General features: G+C 38.1%; 1 protein-coding gene across 1 annotated transcript in view; it reads left to right on the top strand.

Moving 5' to 3' along the window:
• LOC109190628 overlaps window positions 1–25,820 on the top strand; it is a 38,290-nt gene that overhangs the window by 8,084 nt on the left and 4,386 nt on the right. Inside the window, exon 4 of the mRNA XM_019341163.1 lies at window positions 22,281–22,565. Coding sequence (XP_019196708.1) covers window positions 22,281–22,565 — 285 coding nt within the window. The remainder of the gene's footprint in view (window positions 1–22,280; window positions 22,566–25,820) is intronic.

Here is a 25,820-nt window from a genome sequence, read left to right as displayed (position 1 = left end):
TATATTTTTACCCGAGTCACTCATCCTTTGGGACTAAAGGTGTTAGCTCTAGACGAAGATAGACAAGATTGTGTTGTTACTATCAATGTTGTCTACAAAGAGGTTTCAATAGTATGTAAATACAATCTGTGATATTATGTTTTTTTAAATGTCAAAATTGCTATATATCTAGACAAAAAATATATTTTCCATACAAATAAATTAGGATATTAATTCATTTTTATAACTGAGTTGTTAGAGAACGAGCACATTTGATTAATTTATAAAAGTACTGAACAATGATAAATAAAATCTCCAAAGTTACAGCACCGCATGTGTACATCTACATATTAGCTATTAATTTGAGCAATTAATAACATAAAAACACATAAATGATCCAAACCATACTTTCAATTGCACTATATAATCTTTGATGTTCTAATTTAAATAATTATATATCGATCCAAATATTCTTAATATATTACAACAAATTCATTCCGTGCATCGCACGGGCGCAAATACTAGTGAATATTAATAATTTACTCAAAATTAAATATGAACCACAGATATAATTCACTGAACATTGATATTTAAAAATCTCTAAAGTTTCAGTACCAGATGCGTACATCTACACATTGACTATTAATTGGACAATTATTTGATCGAATTCAAACAATGATAACATCAAAAAATACAATTGATCCAACTCAATTCTTTAATTGTATTATATAATATTTGATGTAATAATTTATTTATATAATTATATATCGATCCAAATATTCTTAAAATATTTTAACAAATCTATTCCGTGTATCGCAAGGGCGAAAATATATATAAAAAAATCCTTCTATTTCATTTTTCCGCCCAAACTTTTTTACCAAATTAATTAAATATTTTATTTGTCAAATAATTAATAAATCTTATTTGGTAATCAAATGTATAATGGAAATTAATTAAAACATATTAATTGATAATATTACTTAATATGGTATTTCTATTGATTACCTATATTTATTTATATTGAGTAATGAGTAATATGTTATTTTGACAATCCTCATATGGTTACCCTATTTTAGTCTCCAACAAATATTTACCGTGATGTCATTACCTTAATAATAATAATAATAATAATAATAATAATAATAATAATAATAATAATAATAATAATAATAATAATAATAATAATAATAATAATAATAATAATAATAATAATAATAATTTTTTCATTACTTTACTTTCTATCCAGCCCATTTTATTACTATTGGATACAAATAGTATTTACAATTAATATTTAATATGTATATAATAATAATAATAATAATAATAATAATAATAATAATAATAATAATAATAATAATAATAATAATGTTAATACTAATTATTTATGTAATTTATAATTAAAATTTAAATCTATCTATACTATTAATAAATAAATAAAATCCTATTTTGTAAAATTCCCGCTCAAACAATAGTAAATATAAATTGAAAAAGAAAACTTATATTATTAATTAATTGAAAATATAAAAGGGTCTTAATTGAAAAGGAAACCCATGAAAATTAGACAAATTGAAAAAGAAAATGGATATTATTTATTAATTAACTAAAAATTATAAACATTTCTAATTGACTTAAAATAGAAAAGGAGATTGTTGGATCAAGGTGAAATAATATTTGATTAAGAATGTAAATTGGAAAAGGAAATTGATATTATTAATTTATAATTCTCTACCTATAAATACAGTGGATTGGTGACTAAAAAAATTGTAATTCTTCATTTTGCACTGCCTCCATCCCCTTCTCGTGTTGGTCACTCTCTCATTACCTTCTATATACCACAGCCCAGTAAGAAATCATATTACAATTTTATAAATTAACATGTAATATGCATTATTATATAATAGTTGACACTATATTTACGGAAATTAAAAATGAAACAAAAATATTTCAATAATAATATTCTACATCATCAAGTAAAGGAAAATTAAAAATCGAAAGGAAATATTTCAATAATAATATTCTACATCATCAATAGTAAAAACATATCTTTAAAAATAGTAAAGGTAAATTAAAAATGGAAAGAAAATTAAAAATAAAATGAAAATATTTGAACAATAATATTCTACATCATCAAATAAAAATAGAACGAGAATTGGGTAAAAATATCACTGCATCTATATTCTAATTGACTAATTGACTGAAAATATAAAAGGAAATTGATACTAATGATCCATAATTGACTAAAATAAAAAAATAAATGACCAGATCATTGCATTATAATTAAAAATGAAACAAAAATTAAAAATTAGACGAAAATATTTTAATAATAGTATTCTACATCATCAATAGTAAATGTAAATTAAAAATTGGACGAAAATTAGGTAAAGATATCACTGGATTTGATATTCTAATTGACTGAAAATAAAAAAGAATAATTAGCTGAAAATGAATCTGATATTCTAATTGACTGAAAATAAAAAAGAATAATGGGTTGAAAATGAATATGATATTACTAATTGACTAAAAATATAAAAGGATCACTAATTGAGTGATATTATACCATTATATATTTTCACCTGAGTAACTTGTCCTGATGGACGGAAGGTGTTAGCTCTAGACGAGGATGAACAAAATTGTGTTGGCACTACCAATGTCGTCTTCAAAGAGGTTTCAATAATGTGTGAATACAATCGATGATATTATGTTTTTTTAAATGACAAAATTGCTATATATCTAGCCAAAAATATATATTTTTCATATATACAAATGAATTAAGATAGCAATTCATTGCTATAACTGAGTTGCTAGAGAAAAAACACATTTGCCTAATTTATAAAAAAAAATATATTAAATGATGATAAATAAAATCTCCAAAATTACAGCACCGGATGCGTACATCTACATATTAGCTATTAATTTGAGCAATTATTTGCTCAAATCCAAGCAATGATAACATCAAAATTCAAATGATTCAAATCACATCTTCAATTGCACTATATAATATTTGATATTCTAATTTAAATAATTATATATCAATCCAAATATTCTTAATATATTACAACAAATCTATTCCGTGCATCGCACGGGCGCAAATACTAGTTTGATTAAAAATATAAGTATAAATGTAATATTTAATATTTTTAAAAGTTTAATTATGCTATTATTATGTTGATTTTAAAGTTTATTGTTACTTGTATTATTATAACTAATGTATTTAAATAAAACTTGTAAATAAAATAACAGACGATATTTGTCAAAAATCTTCACCAAAAATTTATTCATTTAAAAAAGATTATTTATGTAAGAACTATATTTATTTTATATCTAATTTCTCCTCTTTATACATGTAGAGTCAAATTAATTATAATTAAGGTTTAAATGAATATATACACAAATTATATTAAATATAAAACTTTACCAATAAATTTGAACACAATAAAGTTTTTTCCATACTTCATTATGCTTTAATATATATAGAGATAGAGATAAAGATAGAGTTATAATAATAAAATATAATTTATAAAATATAAATACACATAATAACTTTAAAAAAAATATATGTATAAATACATCTACACACACAATTAATGCATTCATACTTGCTAATTTTGTTTCTATCAAAATGCATTGACACTTTAGAGGGAAAATTTTGTGGCTAGATTCTGCTTTATTATATATAAATAAAAAATAAATATAAATATAAAGATTATTCAATATTTTGGATAAATATACACCTATCGTTATATCTTCCGTTATCTTTTCCACTATTATTATCATGCACATGCATCCACCATATATTTTATTATCTTCTTCAATAATAGTAATTTTTATACACATTATATATTGGAGTTATATGTTTGTTAATTCCTAAATTATAAATATTAAATTTATTAAAATGCTTTCGATTATTATTATTATTTACAATAATTTAAATTTCTAAAATTTTAATATAAAGTACTAATATTGGGCACCTATTTTTGCACACCCCGCATAGAAAATACTAGTATTTATAAGGGAAAATGGTCAAATATTCCCCTAAATTATATTCAAATTGTTAATTAGGTGCCTAGACTTTTTTTTTTTTTTTTTTTTTTTTTTTTTTTTTTGAAGAGCAAAGACTAAATTTCATTACATAAATCATCCAAAACAACATTACAAAGAAAAGAAGGATGGTGGAAAAACCACTCCTCGCCACCTGACTTTGAAGCGGACTCCCGAGCTAGAGAATGGGCTGCCCGATTCGTAAATCGCTTGACAAAGGAGATGGACACATTGGAAAACCAACTAAACCTATCTTTGATATCTAACAAGATTAAATCAAAATTAAGAAGAGAAGGTGCATAGAGTTTTTAAAAGTGTAATTTAGCCTATCAACATTTATGTTGAGGCAATAAAGCTCTAAAACTGGTTAATGACCTGCTATTACAAATCACTACAATTTGAGCGACAATCCAATAGCGACCACTGGTCGCCTTCCATCAGTGACGGTGCATGTGAGGCGTGTGGCAGTATAAATAGAGGGAGGATGGTCTGCTTAAGACAAGGCACTAAACACGAGATCCCTTCTGTTCGGTTGGTTCAGAGTTCTCCTCACAAACCTATAGGCCAGCGTTCGATTCTCAGTAGTGTCATTTCAAGCTTACAATATTGGGTTGTGGGTTTCGCATTGTTTGTTTGGGCCAGTCCCATGGAGACCGCTACGAAAATTGTGTGTTCCTAGTCCTTACCTGTTTCATTCAAATCCCAAAGCAAACACTCGCCAAGCCCACGTGGGCCCAACCAGCGGCAAATAAAGAGAGGTGCGGGGTCCAGGAGAGTGGGCCCAACCCCCAATAAGAGTGCCTCGACCAGTGTCGCCCAGCCCGCGTGCAAGGGGATAGGCGCAATAGCTAGGAGGGCCCACTCGACCCCGCTGGAGGTGGAGGCTAACACCGACCCTACTTACCGAGGGATGGGGGCCCAACCCCCAATAAGAGTGCCTCGACCAGTGTCGCCCAGCCCGCGTGCAAGGGGATAGGCGCAATAGCTAGGAGGGCCCACTCGACCCCGCTGGAGGTGGAGGCTAACACCGACCCTACTTACCGAGGGATGGGAGGTTGCCCTAGGACCCCACATTACTATTTCCCGGTGGGTCAGGCGAGGCCTACTCCGAGCCGAACACAGCATGAGAGGTAGGGGAGATGTCGCCCTAGAACCTCGGGATCGAGGGTCAGAATGGACTACGGGAAATAAAAGAAAGGGATTCAGGAGGGGACCTCCAGACCCACTGACAAATCCGAAGGCAATCCATCCCTTCTGATTTCAACCCCCCGAGTATCAAGCGGTTCGATGGCCAAATCCGAAGGCAATCCATCCCTTCTGATTTCAACCCCCCGATTATCAAGAGGTTCGATGGCCAAATCCGAAGGCAATCCATCCCTTCTGATTTCAACCCCCCGAGTATCAAGCGGTTCAATGGCTCGGGTGACCCCTAAAAGCATATCATGACCTACCAGGCCGCCATGATGCTGATGGGGATCCTCGGAAGCAATGATGTGCAAGGCATTTTTCCCGGCCTTGTCGGGACAAGCCTAACGTTGGTTCACAAACCTCAAGGGAAGTACCATTGACTCTTTTCACGATTTAGCTATAAAATTTAGGAATAAGGGTCAAATAGGTCACTCAATTGCACACAAAATTGTAATTAAACCATCCAACTCAAAAAAAATACAGTTGGGCCACTGAACAACAAAAACTCTTGCAATTAGACCCAAAATGATCTGTTTACCTAGAACTATGCTGACATGGCGGTTACCTATTTTAAAAGTAATTTTTTAAAATAATTTTAAATAAAATAATTAATTTAAAAAAAAAAACTAGAATAGAACGGTCGGCCATAGAGACGAAGATTCGTTCGTCTCCATGGCCAGGAAATGAAGGGACCTTCGTCTCCGGCCGGTTGATTATAATTTTTTTTAATTAATTATTTTATTTAAAATTATTTTTAAAATAGGTAACCGCCCTATCAGCATAGTTCTAGGTAAACAGGTCATTTTGGGTCTAATTGTATGAGTTTGTGTTGTTCAGTGGCCCAATTGTATTTTTTTTAGTTCAATGGCCTAATTGTAGTTTGGTGTGCAATTGAGTGGCCTATTTGACCCCTATTCCTAAAATTTATCACCCACTTTATGAGAGGAAATAAGAGTCAAAAACACTATGCATCTCACCATTGTGAAACAAGGGGTTAGCGAAACCTTGACTAATTTCTTAATCCGTTGGCGAACGGAAGAAGCATAAGTGGAGGATATAGATGACAAATCAGCAATAACTATGTTCGTTAATGCCTTGAGAGAGCTGGGAATCTCTATAAAAGCCTAAGATGCAAGACCCCGATAACAAATGCCGCTCTAATGGCAACAGCCGACATATATGCAAAAGCTGAAGAGGCAAACTGAATCAAGGGGCATGAAGAAGAAGGCTCCCTAAAGAAACCTCGAGCGGATGAGCCGACCAAGCCCAAGAGGTATGAGACAAACCCACAAGTGGAGAAGAACCCCATGCTCTAGAAACGCTGGCAATGTCGTCGCTGCAATCACCGCTAGTAACATTGCCGCGATCGTTAGTGAGGGGGCCTGCGCAATCGCCATCCGTGTTCTGTCGTAGATCTCCGAGAGAAACTGTGCCGCCGCAACTCCGGCGAGAGGTCGACAGCATGTACCAAGGGTACGACAGTGACGACAGGCCCTGTGTTGGGAACGACGGTGTGTTATGCCTTGGCCCAACTGGGTACCTACGGTGCCTAAGTTAGGCTTGACAGTGTGCTTTGACTTGGCTAAGCTGGGTGTCGACATGGCCTAAGTTGGGCATGATAGGCCCTATGCCTTGGCTTAAATGGGTGTCGACGGTGCCTACGATGGGCTACACAAGCCCTACGTTACGAACGACGGTGTGCGATATCACCCATTAGAGGTTCCCCGACCAACCGCCAAAGTACTTATGATGACCGTTAGGCTATGCATTGGCCTAACTGGATAACGACAGGCCCTTGTGTTGTGAACGACGGTGCCTATGTTCGTCACGATAGGCCTTATGCTAGGAACGACGATGTGCAATATCACCCATTAGAGATTTTCCGACCAACCAACCAAGCACCTTTTACGACGGTGTGCAATATCCCTGATGCTAGGCCTTGGGCTAACTGGGTGACGACAGTTCCTACGGTGGGAACAAAGGTGTGCTATATGGCCTATGCCTTATCCTAACTGGGTGACATTGGGCTACTACGTTAGGAATAACAGTGTGTTATGTCTTGGTCAACGTCGTAGAATGTTGTTCTCTTTTCAAAATGTTATATTTATTTGATCAATGAAATAAATGGGAGTAAGTATCTATTAAACTATACAGAGGGAATACCAATGAGATCACAACATTAGAATGTCCAATTACTTAGTTACTTACTTCTTTTGAGGGGAGTACAATGAGATCATAACATCAGGAAGTACTTATGTTGTGAACGACGATGTGCTACGGTGGGTGACGACAATACTTGGCCTAAACTGTTGATGGTGATGCCTACATTGCTTACGGCAGTGTGCTATGCCTTGCCCAAAATGGGTGACAATGGTTCCTACGTTGGGAACAACAATGTGTTATGCCTTGGCATAAATTGACGACGATTGTGATTGCGTTTAGAACTACGGTCTGTTATGTGTTGGTCAACGTCGTTCTCTTGCCAAAATATCATATTTATTTGTTATAGAGCTTATTATACTTCTTAATGAATGACCCAACAAATATGCTATATATTGCTCTTACAAGCCCAACTGTCCCAAGCCACTTGGCTAAGCCAGCTAGGTTAGTGTGCCCAGCAGCACGACCGAATTGGACATCATCGTTTTCATTGCCCGATGCATCCAAATTTATTTCTAATTGATCAAGCCTTGTTAAAATGTTTTAAACTAAATTGACATGCAATAATATAGGGAAAAAATGTCTGAAATACCCCCAAAACCTCGTTGATTTTCGGGACAAACTATATCTGCTCATGTCACTAGGGTTTTAATATTTTTTATGTACTATACGGGGGGTGGTACTTGAGGTGCTCATGTCACTAGGGTTTTTATATTTTTTATGTACTATACGGGGGGTGGTACTTGAGGTGCCAGTCGGCCGATCCGGTTCGCTTTGTCTAGTGGTGGAACCCCCCCCCCCCCCCCCCCCCCCGCCCCCCGTCGTCTCGCCAGCTTCGTAAAGGGTGCCCGCCTCTTTATACGAAGTTGACGGGACGTATCTGTGATACCCCGACTTATACTTAGGAATTTTTTTTTAAAATTATTTAATTAGGTAAAAAGTTCAATCTATATATGTAAGAAAAATTAAATTGGTTATATTGAGTTTTGAACCCTAAACCTTTCTTTTGAAATATAATGATTGTGACACCCCGTAAATTCGAATTCCATTTAAGGATTAATTAAGTAATTAATCCTAATCTAATTAGTAATTTATTCTTTAAATTCCTGAAAAATCAATAGTCGGGGATTAGTAATTGACTAGTCAACCCAAGTCAATGAGTTGTACTCTAAGCTTTGTGAATAGTTCCCTTGTTCCCTTACACTTTTCCATCTTAGTAAGGGTAATGAAGACATTTCACCTCATGATTGTATTCCAAGCTAACCTAGAGTTGCCTTTCATTCTTTCCCTTACACTCTCAAAACAAAAAGCTCCTCCTTCTCTCTAGAATTTAGCTAGTTTTTTTCTCCAAGCTAAGTTGGGTATTCCAAGATCTTCCAAGTTTGTCTCCAAGATTCCATCTTTCCTACTCTTGAGCATCTAGGAGGGTAAGATCTATGGTCCTTTTGTGTTTTTAGTGCTTTCTAACGTATCTTTTTCTAAAGATGAAATCTTTATGGTCTTTTGGTGTGTTCTTGAAGTTGGGATTGAAGGAGAGCCTTGCTAGGAGCTTGAAAAGGTGTATTAAGTGAAGGTTTAGGCTACAAGAGGTAACCCATGCTTTACAAAATCTATTTTACTTACTTATATGATGGTTTCTTGGATTCTACATGTGATTTTGCTATGAAATGTGAGTGTTGATGCATTGTCTTGTGAAAATGCATATCTAGAGCTTGTTATTAGGGTTCTTACATGCCATTGCTTGGCTATTCCTTTGATTCAAGTCATTTTGTTGTATTTGGTGAGATTTTGGGTGTTTTGGACTTGAATTTGAGCTTGGTGTTGAAAATCCCCGAAGGGATATTTTTGTACAGGGTATTGTACCCGCGGGCGGAACGGCGGGTAGTGCACCACCCGCCGCCCCACCCGCGGGGTACGAGTAATGAGAAACATGGTTCCCGCGGTTGGAACTACGGGTGGGGGTCCACCCGTGGCCCTACCCGCGGGGTACTTATATGTTGATGGTTGGGGATTTGTTCCCGTGATTCTTTTAGCTCGGTAAATGATGTTTTGACTTCCCGATGTTCTTTTGTGGAACTATTTGAGTGTCTTCTTGATGTTTTGTATGTCTAGAACTATATGGTAGGATTCCATGTAGGTTTTGGTGTCTTGAATCGTGCTAAGTGTTCAACCTTGTGATTCATTGAACCATGGCGAGTCTTGTGTGTTCTTCGAAACTATGTTTTGTTTACCTGTTTGATAAGCATGCTAGTTTGGTGTTGAAATGCTAGCGTGTGTTGTTTGTCCTTTCCTATTGTGGATGATGACTTGTGTTTATCATCGTTGTTGTCGGATTGTGATCCTTTCCTTGTTGAGTATGGTTTCATATCTTCGTTGTGATCCGTTGATTGATTCCTATGATGGTGTTGTGTGTGTGGCTGTACCTGGATTGCACGATTAATGGAATGGGACATTAGTCACCAAGGTACGGCAGTGGTCCTCGTGGTGGCCATGACGTGATTGTGGAGTTTGTGACCTGTGTGTAAGGTTCATGTGTTTTGGGAGGGCTTCGGCCGTGTGTGTGATTGGTACCCTCGTGTACTACTTGTTGGTGGAAATTGTTGGTGGTTGTTGGTGGGAGAACGACGGTTCCCGGATGCATAAGGTTGGACTTGGATGTACAGGGGTCCTGGAGGTAATGGTTGGAACTAGCTATAAGATTGGGGGTAGTCATAAGGTTGGAACCGGGCATAAGGAAGGATTATTGTATTCGTGATGTGTGATGTCACGAAAGCATGTGTTGCCGATGTGTGTTTCTCTATTCGTGACGAGTGATGTCATGAAGGCATGTGTTGCCAGTGTGTGTCTCTTTGTTCTCTTGTGTTGAGCATGTCGGGTGATATTCTACTGAGTGATGGTAGAATACGCCTTGAGCCTTACTTGTGTCGTCGTTGTCACTCCTTGATGTGTCTTGGGATGTGTTCCCTTATCCTTGTTATGAGTGGTATAGAGTCATTGTGGTTGACTTCTCTCTTGATGATTTTGAACTGATATATATAGTATTCCATTTCGAAAATGATTTTGTATATGTTATCTATGTATGATAATTAACGTGTATTGATGGGTTACCAGCATCATTCGCTGACCGGGCGTCGTCCCATTATTTATGTGTTTTTCAGGTCCCGAGTAGTGGCGCGCGCGATATAGAGATGGCTAGTTTAGTCCCCTAGACTCTTTTAGTTATGTTTTGGGCCTGTGTGCCTCTTTTGATAGACTTCGTAGATTGATGTTGATGGTGTTGTTGCCTAGGCGTTCACTTAGGCCCGGTTTGGTTCGCGGAAAATATTTGAGGGGAAATGGAATTGAAATTCCATGGAAAAGAAATTACCGGGAAGATTAATTACATTGTTTGGTTGGTGGAAAATAAATTACTAGGAACATCGATTCTATTGTTTGGTTGAGTTTGGAATTGTAAGGAATAATGAGTATAAAGACAATTATACCCCTAAATAATAATAACAACAATAATAATAATTGTAATTAAGAAAAGTTGATGAGGTATAATTGTCCTACTTGTTTTCCATGGAAAACAAAATACCAAGGGGGGCCATGGAAAATGTTTTCCTCATTTTTGAGGAAAATGTTTTCCATGAACCAAACAAAGGAAAATCTAGTTTTCCTCAAATTCAAGGAAAACATTTTATTTGGAAAACATTTTCCATGAACCAAACATGCCCTTAGTGTGGACGTGGCATAACACTCTCCGTTTTCCAGTTTTATATAATTAGACTTCCGCTGTGTTTTGCTTATGCTTACGGTTAGCATATCTTGCATGTTTAAGTTTAAAATGGCATGAAAATCGGGGGTGTTACACGGTGCGTTGGACGGAGGGAAGGCGGGAATTCGCGCCCATCGAAGTAGGCAACACACGAGGTAGCTAAAAGTCGGTAGGTTGGTGCTCAATTTTAGATTCAATTATGAGCGAGAGCTAAAACAAGTCGGTAAAATTGTCTAGCAAATGCGTCGTTTGACAAGATGGGTTGCGTCTAAGGGTCGGAATTCGGGTTTTTTGTGCCAATTTGAATTGCGCACATCGAGCATTCGCTAAGCACTAGGCGGTTAGGGCTTGAGGATCACTAGTGAGGGATTTCACTAAATGGTGCGACAGCTTGAAAATTGATGTGTGCAATGAGATGTGGAACGTTCTTGGTTAGAATTCAGTTTTTTTTTTTTTTTTTTTTTTGCCAATTTGAATCGCGCACAGCGATTGTTGTTTAAGCATCTGGCGGTTGGGGCATGAGTACCTCGAGCGGGCTTTCACTTAACGGTGCGATGGACTAACAATCGATGTGTGCAAGGAGATGCGGTGCAATCTCAGTTGGAATTCAGTTTTCTTTCGTACCTATCGACGCGGGCGCTACTGTCGTGACGACCAGCATCGGTGGGGGCTCGTGTGTGGATTCGTCCGAACACGATTCTTGTCGGTCCTCGGTTAAGCACATGTCGTGTTTCGCGATGCAAGACGGTGCGTGAGTGGTAATCGGCGTGTGCGGTCAGGTTGGATCCCTACTCGAGCAGCGACATCCTGCCAAGTACGCCTCTTCATTTAAGATGACACAAGCGTGCACGGCCTTTGTTGCAAGATGGTTTCATATGTTGCACACCTCGCATGGCATTGATGGCTTAATGTATTCACATTTCGTCGCGCGTTCATCCTCGCAACAAGTGTTGATCAGACACAGGACGGATGCAAAGGCATCACTAGCATTCCACGGTTGTTGCAAAGTGACACGGCCTTGTCACGCGATCAATTACCCGAGCTCTATAATTCGGTGCACCTTGAGGGCACGGGGCTCGAGCTCTAATCTGTCCCTTTTGACGCATTTTATACGACTGAAACTATCGCCTATATCTAACAATTGTGTTCGTTTTCCCTTGTTCCTAGGAGCGAGTGAGGGGGGCATATCGTGCGCCTTGTGCAGCAGCGACGTCGTTGAGGAATGCTACCTGGTTGATCCTGTTAGTAGTCATATGCTTGTCTCAAAGATTAAGCCATGCATGTGTAAGTATGAACTAATTTAGATTGTGAAACTGCAAATGACTCATTAAATCAGTTATAGTTTGTTTGATGGTAACTACTACTCGGATAACCATAGTAATTCTAGAGCTAATACATGCAACAAACCCCAAATTTTGGAAAGGATGCATTTATAAGATAAAAGGCCGACGCGGGCTCTGCCCATTGCTACGATAATTCATGTTAACTCGATGGATCGCATGGCCATAGCACCGACGACTCATCATTCAAATTTCTGCCCTATCAACTTTCGATGGTAAGATAGTGGCCTACCATGGTGGTGATGAGTGAGGGAGAATTAGGGTTCAATTCCGGAAAGAGAGCCTGAGAAACAGCTACCAAATCCAATGAAGGCAGCAAGCACGCAAATTACCCAATCCTAACACGAGGAGGTAGTAACAATAAATAACAATACTGGACTCAATTGAGTCTGGTAATTGGAATGAGTACAATCTAAATCCCTTAACGAAGATCCATTGGAGGCCAAGTCTGGTGCTAGCAGCCACGGTAATTCCAGGTCCAATAGCGTATATTTAAGTTGTTATAGTTAAAAAGCTCGTAGTTGGACTTTGGGATGGGCTGACCAGTCCGCCCCACGGGTGTGCACCGAACGTGTCGTCCATTATGCAAGCAATGCGCTCCTTGCCTTAATTGGTTGGGTCGTGCCTCCGGCGCTGTTACTGTCACAGGCTCACAGACTGTTTTTCCGTGACCGTGTTAAGACCCAAAGATTGAAATGGCAACTGGTTAGCATGCCAAATGGGTGAAGGAGGCATCAATATCGTTAAGGGTTGTTCTGCCTTAGACGCTAAGGTCTGGCTGAGTTAGGCACGGCGACCCAATTTAGTTTGGGGAGTCTATCGCTTGTCTTGGACTTAACTATGAAGGGGACCGATGCGATTCGAAGGGCACAGCTAGTTGGGATCTATTGTCGCTTCCCTGATGAGCCCATGGCATGGTGAAACCAGTGTGACACGTATGAGGATAATGTTGGTCTGTGGGGTATAAGGGGTCCCAGGACGCTGCACGGGTATTGTGTGCTGTGCCGGACTCTATGCCCGTGTCAAAGTGGTATTAGAGCGGGACATACTTATATTGTTGTGCGTTATGCTGGGGTCCTAGAGGTATGACTATGTGAGCACGGTGGTGCGAGGGGTGCGCACATGCTTATGACGGCTCCACCCCGGTGGTCCGTAGGGGGCGGATGGGTCCTAGCAAGGAAAGAGGACTCAGGTGGCCGCCAGCTTAGTCGGACTGCTTTGCGGGAACGGTCCTGGCGATTGCGACGCGTATGCAATATTTAGCACGGCAGTCATTGGGCAGAGGCCTTTTCCCCTAGCATGGAGGCGTGCTATATGTTGGGTGGGGTGGGGGGATGTCACCTTGCAAGGTGGACACGGTTCCAAAACTGTTCATAATTATGAATATATTGTAACACCCCACTTTTCTTAAACTTATTCACAGTTCTAAAACCAAAATCAAGATAAGCTAAGCAGCGGATAAACAAACTTAAATAACGAACTAGTGGGAATGTCATCGCCACAACCACCTCTCCACGGTGATTGCACAGGCTAAGGATAAAACTAAGTCATTAAATCAAACTAACATTTAAATTACTTAATTTAAATTCACTTGGGGGAAAAACACCACGGTGTCTATCACCAAAAATACATAGCATAAGTCTACAATCCATCATCAAAACATCATAATGATAAAAAGAGTTTAGACTACTAGATCTACTAAGCTAGTCTAACTTGATCAACTCTCAAATGTTGGGCCCACCTGAAAGGCGTTTTGCAAAACAACAAGTAGACAAGTAGGAAAACACCCGTTAACACGAAGCTAAATATAACCACACTCAACCCTGTAAAGTACTACAGTATATACTTTGGAAAAACGTTTGTTTATAACCTCGAATCAAGCAATCTCTACACTTAGACAACTTTAAGATAATCCACAGACTTTCTATATGCTCGCAACCTATAATATCAACATGCATGCTTCAGCGATAAATAATTCATCAACATAACCACTCCAACACATATCTCTCATAACAAAACTCATCGTAACAAACTCATGCTATCAAGTAATTGCATACTATCATTCAATACGAAATTATTCTCATGCTTTCAAGTTCTCATCATGCAAACTAGATATATAAGACATCAAAATGCAACTAAAGCAATCATGCTCAATATACATTCTCGGTTAATCATTCTCATTATGCAATCTAGTGCAAACATTCTCGTTATGCAATCTCGTGCAATACTATACTCAAATGCAATCTCGTGTAAACATTCTTATTATGCAATATCGTGCAATACTATAAGTATACTTATACACTCGTTTGTAAAATAGAATACTTTTCTGTGGAGGTTTCTGATGTCATAAATGACTTGTTTTTCTTTCTCTTGAGTCTCTCTTGACTCGTTTTCTTTCTCTTAAGTCTCTCTTGACTCACTTTCTTTCTCTTGAGTCTCTCTTGACTCACTCTCTTTCTCACACTCGTGGACGGTTTAGGGAGTCATCATGGTGTGAATTAACCCATTGGGAACGGCGTATAGCCAACCCAATATCTCCTCCCGTCCACAGAACCAATCTGTTGGTTCTCTCTCTGTGTGGAATCAGGTATCGAACTATCAGTGTGCACACCCCCTGACCAAGATTCCAAGTCTGGCGGGCAGTTTCCAACCTCTTAGTAACGTGGGAATACGCCTCATTACAGATTATCGGATCGCAATTGTCTGAATCTTCTTCTTTTACTCCGAAAGGACATAGTCCAAACTGTGGCATCCTGGAAATCCAAACTCTAGTTAAGGATTAATTAGAGAATTAATCCTAGTCTCTTTGTTAATTTATTCCTAAAAATTCAATAGTCGAAGAACTAGAATTTGACTAGTCAATCAAGGTCAAAGGGTGGTACCTTATGCTTGTTGGGTTGTTCCCTTGTCTCCTAATTCTTCCAACTTTAGTAAGGGCAAAGTTGTCTTTCTACCTAAGGTTTGTGCTTCAAGCTAACCTAGAGACATCTCTTCATTTCATCCATCAACAATCTAAACACAAAATCTCTACCTTCTCTCTAAGAATTTGGTAGCTTCTTCTCCAAGCTAAAATTTGGGTATCCTAAATCTTACAAGTTGTCTTCCAAGATTCCTACTTTCCTAATCTTGAGCATAGGTGAGGGTAAGATTCTTGATCTCTTGGTGTTTTTAGCATCCTTTTAGTTGTTTTTTTCTAAAAAAATAAAATCTTTGTTGTCTTTTGGTTTGTTTATGAAGTTGGTGTGGAAGAAGGACTTTAGGAGAAGCTTTCTAAGGGTGAGAAAGTGAAGTTGTAGGCTACAAAGGTAACCCATGCTTTACAAAACCTATTTTCTTACTTATATGATGATTTCTTGGCTTCTACTTGTGATTCTTGTGTTGAAATGTGAGATTTGATGCATTGTCTTGTGGTAATGCATGTTTAGAGCTTGTTCTTAGGGTTCTTGTATGTCATTGCTTGGCTATTTCTTGGGTTCAAGTCATATTATTGTATTGTGTAAGATTTTGGGTGTTTTGGACTTGAATTTGGACTTGTTGAAAATCCCCGAAGGGATATTTTGGAGTACAGGTTGGTACCCGCGGGCAGGGCACCACCCGCCGCCCCACCCGCGAGGAACGTGGTATCGTGGGTGTGTACCCGCGGGGAACATATATGGATTGTGGCGGGGATTTGTTCCCCGTGATTCTTTTGACTCGGTATTGATGTTTTGACCTCCCGATATTGTTTTATTGGGCGATTTTAGTGTCTTTTTGATGTTTCGTATGTCTAGAACGGTATGTTAGGAATCCACGTAGGATTTGGTGTCTTGAATCGTGCTTGTGGTCCACCTTTGTGATTCGTTGGATTGATGTTGAGTCTTGTATGTTCTATGGAACTACTTTTGGTTTACCCGTTTGATAAGCATGCTAGTTTGATGTTGAAATGCTAGTGTGTGCGGTTTGTTCTTTCCTAGTGAGATTGGCAACTTGTGTTGACCATCGTTTGGTGTCGGATTGTAATCCTTCGTTTTTGAGTATTGTTTCATATCTTTGTTGTGATCCGTTGATTGATTCTTATGATGTGAACATATGTAATCGTTGTACCCTTTGGTTGATGCTTGATTAAGGTTTATGGGGCCTTAGTCTTCTTGGTAATGATGAGGTCCTCGTGTGGCCATGATTAAGATTGGTGGTTTGTTATTTGAGCTTTGCTCATGAGATTGGCGGTTTTGTGATATGATATTGAATGGTACCCTCGTGTACTGAGAGATCGGTGGTGAATAGGAGTGTCGGCGGTGGGGACGACGGTCCTCAGAGGCAAAAGGTTGGACTCAAAAGTACAGGGTGGCACTAGGAGGTAATGGTTGGAACTGAAATAAGGCCGGGGTAGCCATAAGGTTGGAACAGGGCATAAGGTTAGAACTTGTGACATGTAGTTGTCACTGTGGCATGTAGTTGCCAATGTGTGTATGTCTATTCTTTGCTAATGAGCATGTCTTGATGTATTATACTTTGTGATCAGTAAAATACATCTCGAGTTATATTGGTTACAGTTGGTATTCTTGTCTTGTTGTTGTCATAAGGATGTTGATTTCCTTTTTCCTTGAGAGTGTGAATGAGTCTTTGAAGTTGACTTTTCTCTATGGCTTTTGAAATGATATATACTGTATTCCGTTTCGAAAATGGTTTTAACTTATACTATTTATATATGCTATTTAACGCGTATTGACGGGTTACCAGCAATGTTCGCTGACCGGGTGTCATCCCCTATCTTTATGTTGCTTTACAGGTTTTGAGTAGCATCTTGGAGAGCGCGCTAGCAGATCGTTAGTTAGTGTAGCTCCTTGTGACTTGTTTTAGCTAGACATGTAGCCTGTGAGCCGTGGATTTTTATAAGTATGACTATGACGTTTTGGTTAGACTTAGCATGTGCAGCTATAGATGTGTAGGTGTGGCATAACATCTCCCGTACTTGTTTATTAGCTTCCACTTAATTTAATCTTAATGAGCAGACTTTATCTCTTTCTTAAGCTTTAATTGGTTTTAAAAGTTGTTGAAAATCAGGGGCGTTACACAAACGGTCCTCCAAAAACTGTTTTCCTCACCATAGATTTATAGATAGATATATCACCCATGCATCTCAAGATATGCAAAATCTCTGCTCATGCAAACAATGCACATAATTTCTCAATTCAACATGGTAATGACATACCACATGCTCATGAATTTTGGAAAATAGTACTTAGGCCCACGTTGGCCATTTATGCGCTTATAAAACACAAGGTTGAAAAAATCGCTAGGCGCCTGGGGACGTGCCTAGAGCGATTAATCGGCGTCTAGGTGGCCGACCGCCTAGCGCCTAGGCCCGATTTTTGCAACACTCATAAAACATGATATGCTCGAAATGTAAGATTACCGTACAACCATACTTCACTTCTATATATCACTGTGAAATCTCAATAATTCAATAAATCATTCTTGTAAATCATAACTTGACAAATCTCCTCAACTAACACTTAGCAAGTATTTAACATGTCATTGGAACTCAAAAATATACTCACAGTAAACATACTCAACATTATGAAACTGGCAGTGAAGCTTCAACAATTTATTGCAAATACTTTAGGCATGCTTTGCTAGCGAAAACCAAAACATTTAGGCTCATGCTTTTCTATCAACGCTTATTCACAAAGTGTTCATGCTTCTCTATTCAAATACTCAAATATCAACAGGAAGGCAATGGCAAGCAAATCCCAAAACCAGAAAACTCAGACTAACATTTATGTGAAGCATTCCATCACAAATTCTACTATAACATGCTCAATTCTAAACCAAATTCAACGAAATCAAAGCCCAAACGTGCGTCAAGACGGCCCCGAGGTACCAAGCCACAAGGGCCCATAACACCTGGTCCGCAACGACACGTAGCTGAGCCACAAGGGCCCGCCACTGCACAGGGAGCAACTCACGGATCATAGGGTTATATACTTTATAGATCAAAAGCTCTTAGGTAATATACGATGTTACTATCTGAGTAGTTTTAGGAAAATAAAAGAATAAGTTTCAAATATCTTTGTGATCAAATATATATCTCATACATAGTTATATATGTATATATTCTCAAAATCAAGTATAACATTTCCCAAAATATATATACTCATATATATAATTCTTGAAATAGAGCTTTCTTGACAAATCATAGCTTTTGGTAATTCAAATCTTTCTCAACATATTTATGATTTTCTATAAAAATACTTTTAAATATAAATAAAACCTTCAAGCCCAAATAATATAATATATACACCAAGATAATTTCTTGAAGGTTGTAGTTGCTCAAGTAGAAGAGGCTTTGATTATTAAACAAGGGTTTAGGGGTTCAAATCCCACCATAAACAATTTTCCAAGTCAAAACCAAGCATAATTAAAATTGATAAAGGATTCTCGACACTGGGAATCAATCACAGGCCTCACGCTTAATACTCTGCTACCATAACTAGTGAGCCACTACGGGGCTTAATGACACGCTTAATACTCTGCTACCATAACTAGTGAGCCACTACGGGGCTTAGTGACGAATTTCCTTCCTGTAGATCCGTTGCCCCGTACCGGTGAGCCACTACGGGGTGACGAATTTCCTTCATGTAGATCCGTGAATTTCCTTCCTGTAGATCCGTTGCCCCGTACCAGTGAGCCACTACGGGGTGGCGAATTTCCTTCATGTAGATCCGTTGCCCGCCCGTACCAGTGAGCCACTACGGGGTGACGAATTTCCTTCCTGTAGATCCGTTGCCCTGTACCAGTGAGCCACTACGGGGTGGGGGTGACGAATTTCCTTCCTGTAGATCCGTTGCCTCGTACCAGTGAGCCACTACGGGGGTCCGTGGAGAGATCCGTTGCCCCAAATTTCCTTCCTGTAGATCCGTTGCCCCGTACCAGTGAGCCACTACGGGGCACGGAGGGTCCGTGGGGTGACGAATTTCCTTCCTGTAGATCCGTTGCCCTGTACCAGTGAGCCACTACGGGGTGACGAATTTCCTTCCTGTAGATCCGTTGCCCCGTACCAGTGAGCCACTACGGTGGTCCGTGGGGAGATCCGTTGCCCCAAATTTCCTTCCTGTAGATCCGTTGCCCCGTACCAGTGAGCCACTATGGGGCACGGAGGGTCCGTGGGGAGATTCGTTGCCCCGAATTTCCTTCCTGTAGATTCGTTGCCCCGTACCAGTGAGCCACTACGGGGTGACGAATTTCCTTCCTGTAGATCCGTTACCCCGTACCGGTGAGCCACTACGGGGTGACGAATTTCCTTCCTGTAGATCCGTTGCCCCGTACCAGTGAGCCACTACGGGGCACGGAGGGTCCGTGGGGAGGCTTCTGCTATTTTCTGCTTCTACCCAAACAACACAGATAAAAATACCAAAAATCCATACTAAGTTTCATAGCATCACAACACCAAAATTCATCATTTTGAGCATCAACAATAAACATTTCACCATTCTAAACATCTAATAAATAAATATCTTCACTCATGAATCACTAAATCACATAGCTTAGGGCAAAAATACTAGATTTGGGAATCCATGGGTTATACCTTGAGCATCCTTGTTCTAGTCAACACCATTTCTAAACTCATCTCCTTAGTTTCATCTTCTTCCACCATCTCCAACTCTCAAGCAACCACAACAACCCAAAAATACATCTAAGCTTAGAAACCATCATCTTAGAAAACAAGCCAACAAAGGAAGATGGAGAAGAAGAGATGAAACCTTACCAAGTCTTGGACCTAGGCTTTGCTAGTAGAAGCTCTAAAATGAAGGAGATGAAGATGATAGGGAGAGGAAGAGAAAGCACGAAAGGTTTCTGCTGATTTGAGTGGAAATGAATAGTGCTATAAGGAAGAAACCTATACTTTATACTTAGGGTTTGAGGGTAGAAGTGTAAAGATACAATTTTAGGCTCCACCTTGTATCATGGACCAAGGGCTAGAATTCAAGATTCAAAATAGTTTGGGGTTAGAAATGAATTTCTCAAAAATGATTTCTAGGTAAAACACTTGATTTAGGCTTCTCAGATTTCTCCCGGTCTCACTCAAAATAAATTCCAGTTCAAAACTTTGGTACGCAATGTACCCGAAAATTTAGGATTTTAGAAATAAAACTTCTCGGTGTTGAATTTATTTAAAAAGTCACTTAAAATAATTTATTCAAGCACCGTGTTTGTCCCAAAAATTTTGTAAGAGTGAAAAATGGTTATTTTGGAATTTCTTAAAACCGAATTTATAAAATAAAATTTTGGGTTGTCACATTTATAGTTCAAAAATTATGAATATATAGTTCTATAATTATGAACATAGAGCTGTGAACATAATTATGAACATATAGTTCTGTAATTATGAATATAGAGATTCAATAATTGTGAATATGAAGTTCAAAAATTATGAATATATAACTTTATAATTATGAATATATAATTCAGTAATTATGAACATAGAGTTATGTAATTGTGAATATAAAGTTCAATAGTTATGAATATGAAGTTCAAAAATTATGAATATATAATTTTATAATTATGAATATATAGTTCAGTAATTATGAATATAGAACTGTGTCCACTTTCCACTTTGCAAGGTGGACACGGTTTCACATCATAATGATTGCGCCGAGGTCCAAACGGTCGAAATGAGAGAAGACATCAGCTCAAGTGTTCTCAATTCAAATCTTTTCCACAAGCATAACAATCGTTATGCTATGGACCTGTGTCCAGCATGCATGCTGGACACGGTAACGGTACCGTTAGTGACACCGTTATCTTTCACTTTTTTTTTTTTTATTATAATTTCAGACCACTTTGTTATAGGAGTATATGTTCATAATTTTATCACTATATGTTCATAATTGTAAGTTCATAATGTCAGAGCTCTGTGTTCATAATTCCATAACTGTATATTCATAATTGCATAACTGTACATTCATAATTCCGTAACTGTACATTCATAATTCAAAAACTGTAAATTCATAATTTTCAAAACTCTATGTTCACAATTTTAGAGCTCTATGTTCATAATTTTATCACTATATGTTCATAATGTCAAAGCTCTGTGTTCATAATTCCATAACTTACATTCATAATTCTATAACTGTACATTCATAATGTCACAAACGAATAACACCGTAACGGTGAGACAAAATCAAAAAAATTCTTTTAAGTGAAAGGCCGCCCGTTTTCCCTTAAAACGACATTGTTTTGGATTCGTGTCTACAAAGCATTGTGGACACGAGTCCACAGCATAATTTGCGCCCTAAGGGGGCGTTTGATTCAGGTTATATAATATAACCAAGGGAATATAACATTTCAAAGCTCACATTCCTATGTTTGGTTCACATTATCTCATGGAATCTAACATTCCCCAGGAATGTCACATTCCCTCCACATAGGATTTTGAAGGGAATGTGATTCCCTTCAATTTCTAAGGTTATGTAAGATAACCTTGGTTATGTTAGTTTATTACACACACACATATATATATAATTATTTTTGTAATTATATATTTTTTATTTTTATTATGTTAGGTTAGCATATAAAATAATTTTGTTTCTCAAGTTCAATATTTTATTTAATAAAGATAACCCTAAACCAAACATGAGTATATTACATACTCCAATTTTAACCAAACACAATAATCTAACATTCTCAGCAATTTAACATTCCCTAAGATAATCTGTCATTCCGTGAACCAGACTCCTAAAGGCTAAATCCCCCCACCTTTTTTTTTTTTTTTTTTTTTTTTTTTTTTTGATAAAATAGCCCTAAATCCCCTAATCGGCTAATCCCCCTAATCCCAGATTTTCTGCCATTCATAATTCATTCCCTCCTGTTCTGGGTTCTACACTTCTACCGTTCTACGCGGCAATCACACTCTCACAGCCTTCTGCAGACTGCAGTTCTGCTTCTCCGGTCTCAGTGACGCACGACGTTCTTCAGTTCTCCAGTCTCTTGCTCGACGGTTCTCCGGTTCTGCGCGGCGCACGATGGTTCTCCAGTTCTCCTGTTTTGCGCAACGCACGACGCCACGACGGTCCTCCGGCTTCGCTCAACAGCCTCGCCCCGACGCCCCTCAGCCAAGCATTGTAATTTTAAGGTAATTTTTTTTATTTTTTACATATTAAAATCAAAAGGGATTTCATACATTATAATGCTGCCATCGCTTTAATTTTTCATTAATATTTGAAATTTTAATGTGTTTGGATAGTGTGTTATTGTGAATTTTATGTAATCTTTTTTTGTACAGTGTGTTTGAAATATTTTATGTAAATTTTTGTACAGTTGTTCGAAATATTTGGAATTATATTGCACATTGGAGTTTTTAACTATTAATTGTTGGATAATTAAATATATATTAGCGCAGCACACAATGATGTTGAAACTGACGTTGTAACACAAAAGATCTGTAACGCAGTTCGGGCAAACAACCCTAATCTGCGAGGCACTTCTCAATTTGAGAACTTGCCTAAATCCACTAAAAGCTCAATATTTAAAGTACACTGTTTGGAACCTGAGATTACACAATAGAATGATCTTTCCCACCAAACTATTGAAACCTAAACACATGTACTACTTTCTAGGGGAATTTAGTATCCTATTCTCAAAGACTCTCGTACCTCACCAGATTAATGTTGAATGCTTGAGTTTTACAAGAAAGGACAACCCCTATTTATAGTAGCTATTCCTAACAGATTCGTGAATAATAAAGCTATTCCTAATCAGACTAGAACTAAACACTTCAATAACAATTCCCTTTAGAACTAGTACTCTTCAATAACTACTCCTCTTAGGCTTGGTATTCCTTTATAGATCTGGTATTCCTTTTGCACATAACTTTGACAAAACACTTTGAGTCAACAATCTCCCCCTTTGTCAAATTTTTGGCAAAAACCTTGATCTCATAGTGGCTTGATTTCCTATTCTTCTCCCCCTTAGTTGATTCTTCTCTCCCTAAACTTGATTCCTGGAGTTCTTGGAAAAAAAAACTTGATACTTGTATTTGAATGTGTGAGTGAAGAGAATTCTTCACTGTCTCTGTACATTTTACCAATGTGTGGTAAAGTAGATCCACACAGTCACAAAAGTAGAGGATTTGATCATAGATAAGTTCAAGTGGTTTTGGATCTGTAAATCAAATTTCGCCATTCACGCAGGGCAAAGCCCGCATCATGCATTTCATTTGGAAGAGGAAGCACCGGGCCATCAGAGATGAATATTCTGGTGGAATCTTCTCCGAGATCATATGGATTTCCATTGCCGTTTGAAACCGGAACGGTAGAGGATTCGAAAGCTGGGTGCGGATCCGACCCGAATCCATAGGGATCGGGACTGTGGACGGATTGAGGAAAGTGCTCAACTGTCACTTCATCGTACTCTCCCGGAAATCCCCCGGCTGATTGGTACGGTGGCGCGTATCCGCCGTAACCGCCGTCATCAAACGGCGGAGGAGCCGTTCTGACGTGCTCATCCATGGTAGATACATTGAAGATGCTGATTTCCCCGTCTTCTTTGATTTTCTGGTGATCCTTCGCACCAGGCTCTCTTCTGAAGTAGCAAGAAAATGAAGTCACCCGAAGACTCATGTCATTGGCTTCCATGGAGATTATTATAATAACCGGACAGTAACGGGTTTTGATTGGAAATTAGTTTCGTACTTGTATTCATTTATACAAACCCCTCTCGCATTTGGGTGCGCCTCAACTGTTCGACAGAATTTCGGAGTCATTGTAAGTGCAATCCAAACTTCATATTTTGTTCACATATGTCATAGCTCAACTTTATACCCCAATCATGTATATCTGTTACAGTTTAAGGCTTCATCAATGTTTTTTGGGATCAAACTTGGAGGTGTGGCAGTATACTCCTTTTATTTTGTGGAAATCTTGTTTCTTTCCTCTAGTCTTTATTCTTTGATTGAGATCTCCCATGATATTTTCCAAAGGATGATTTTTCTGATTTTTTAAGACAGTAGGATGACTTTTATCCTTTTCTTCATTTGGCTTTGTTTCTGTTCTGCAATTCTGCATATCATTAGTCAGAGGTGTTGGAACAGTTGTTTCAACAACTCTTGGACTTTTGTCATCATCAGTGGTTATTGCTGGAGTTACATCATCAATGATCACACTATTTGATGAATAGCCTGGGGATACTCCTTGGTCATGAAAATTTATGTGTCCCATACGTTGGTGCCATAATTGTGTTTGACTGATGGTTGTCTGTAAACCGGATAGATCACTATCCCATGTGTAGCATTTGTTTGTAGACCTTTTTCCCATCATGACACAATCATGATTCTGATTAAACACATTGCAACTCTCTCTAGAGAACTCTACTTTGAGTTCATCTTCACAAAGCTGACTTATGCTGATTAGATTTGCTTTTAAGCTTTGTACTAAAAGGACTTTTGACAACTTAGGCAGCCCATGGACATTCAAGGTACCATTTGCAATAATTTGTCCTTTTCCACCGTCTCCAAAAGTGACATGCCCTTCATTTTTGTACTGGATGTTCTCAAGATTTTCTGAATTTCCAGTCATATGCCTTGAACATCCGCTGTCAAAGTACCATATATCTTGCTCTTTGTTTGTTTTGGAGGTATATGCAACATTTTGGTCTTTTCTTACCCAGATTTTCTTACTATTATTTCTGTTCTGTGTTGGCCACACTCTGTTGTTTTGTCTATAGTAAAGATCATTCTGTCTCTTGTAGCAGTGAGTTTTGATGTGTCCTAGTTTGCGGCAATAGTAGCACCTTATTCTTCTTCGGTGTCGGAAGTGCTGTTGTGACACTTCCTGTGTCTCGGTTTGATGATTCTCACTAGTGTCTGTGCTTGGAGTCCTGGGTCTTTCGGTAAGCTCCTTGATTTCTTGTAGAAGTTTAGCTTCTTTGTTTTTGAAGTCTAATAGTTCGTTTTGAGCTTCTTTGTATTGTTTCTCTATTCGTTCTTTTTCATTCTTCAAATAGTGATTATCTTCCATGAGTTCCAAATTTTTCTTGATGATTTGCTCCCACTTGGCATTTAGTTGAGTGTATGCCTCTAGTAACTCTTGCATGTCATCGCTATTGTTGCTTTCATGGCTAGCGGTGAAGGCTACGAAATTTGTGTTGCTATCATCTTCTTCACTATCTGAGTCGTCGCTTAGGGTTGATATATATGTTTTATTTTTCCTTTTCAAGTATGTGGCACATTCTGATTGGATGTGTCCAAAACCTTTGCATTCATAGCACTGTATTCCTTCTGTATTTGAACTGTCTCTTCTTTTTGAAATAGATTGATTTTGTCCAGTTGGGAAGTCCCCTTGATTGATTGAAGCACTTTTGTTTCTAAATTTGTTAAATTG

This window comes from Ipomoea nil, unplaced genomic scaffold (genome assembly GCF_001879475.1).
Source record: "Ipomoea nil cultivar Tokyo-kokei standard unplaced genomic scaffold, Asagao_1.1 scaffold0202, whole genome shotgun sequence".
NCBI classification, from domain to species: Eukaryota; Viridiplantae; Streptophyta; class Magnoliopsida; order Solanales; family Convolvulaceae; genus Ipomoea; species Ipomoea nil.
The sequence above is the reverse complement of the archived record's forward strand: the minus strand, read 5'-3'. Positions and strand labels throughout refer to the sequence as shown.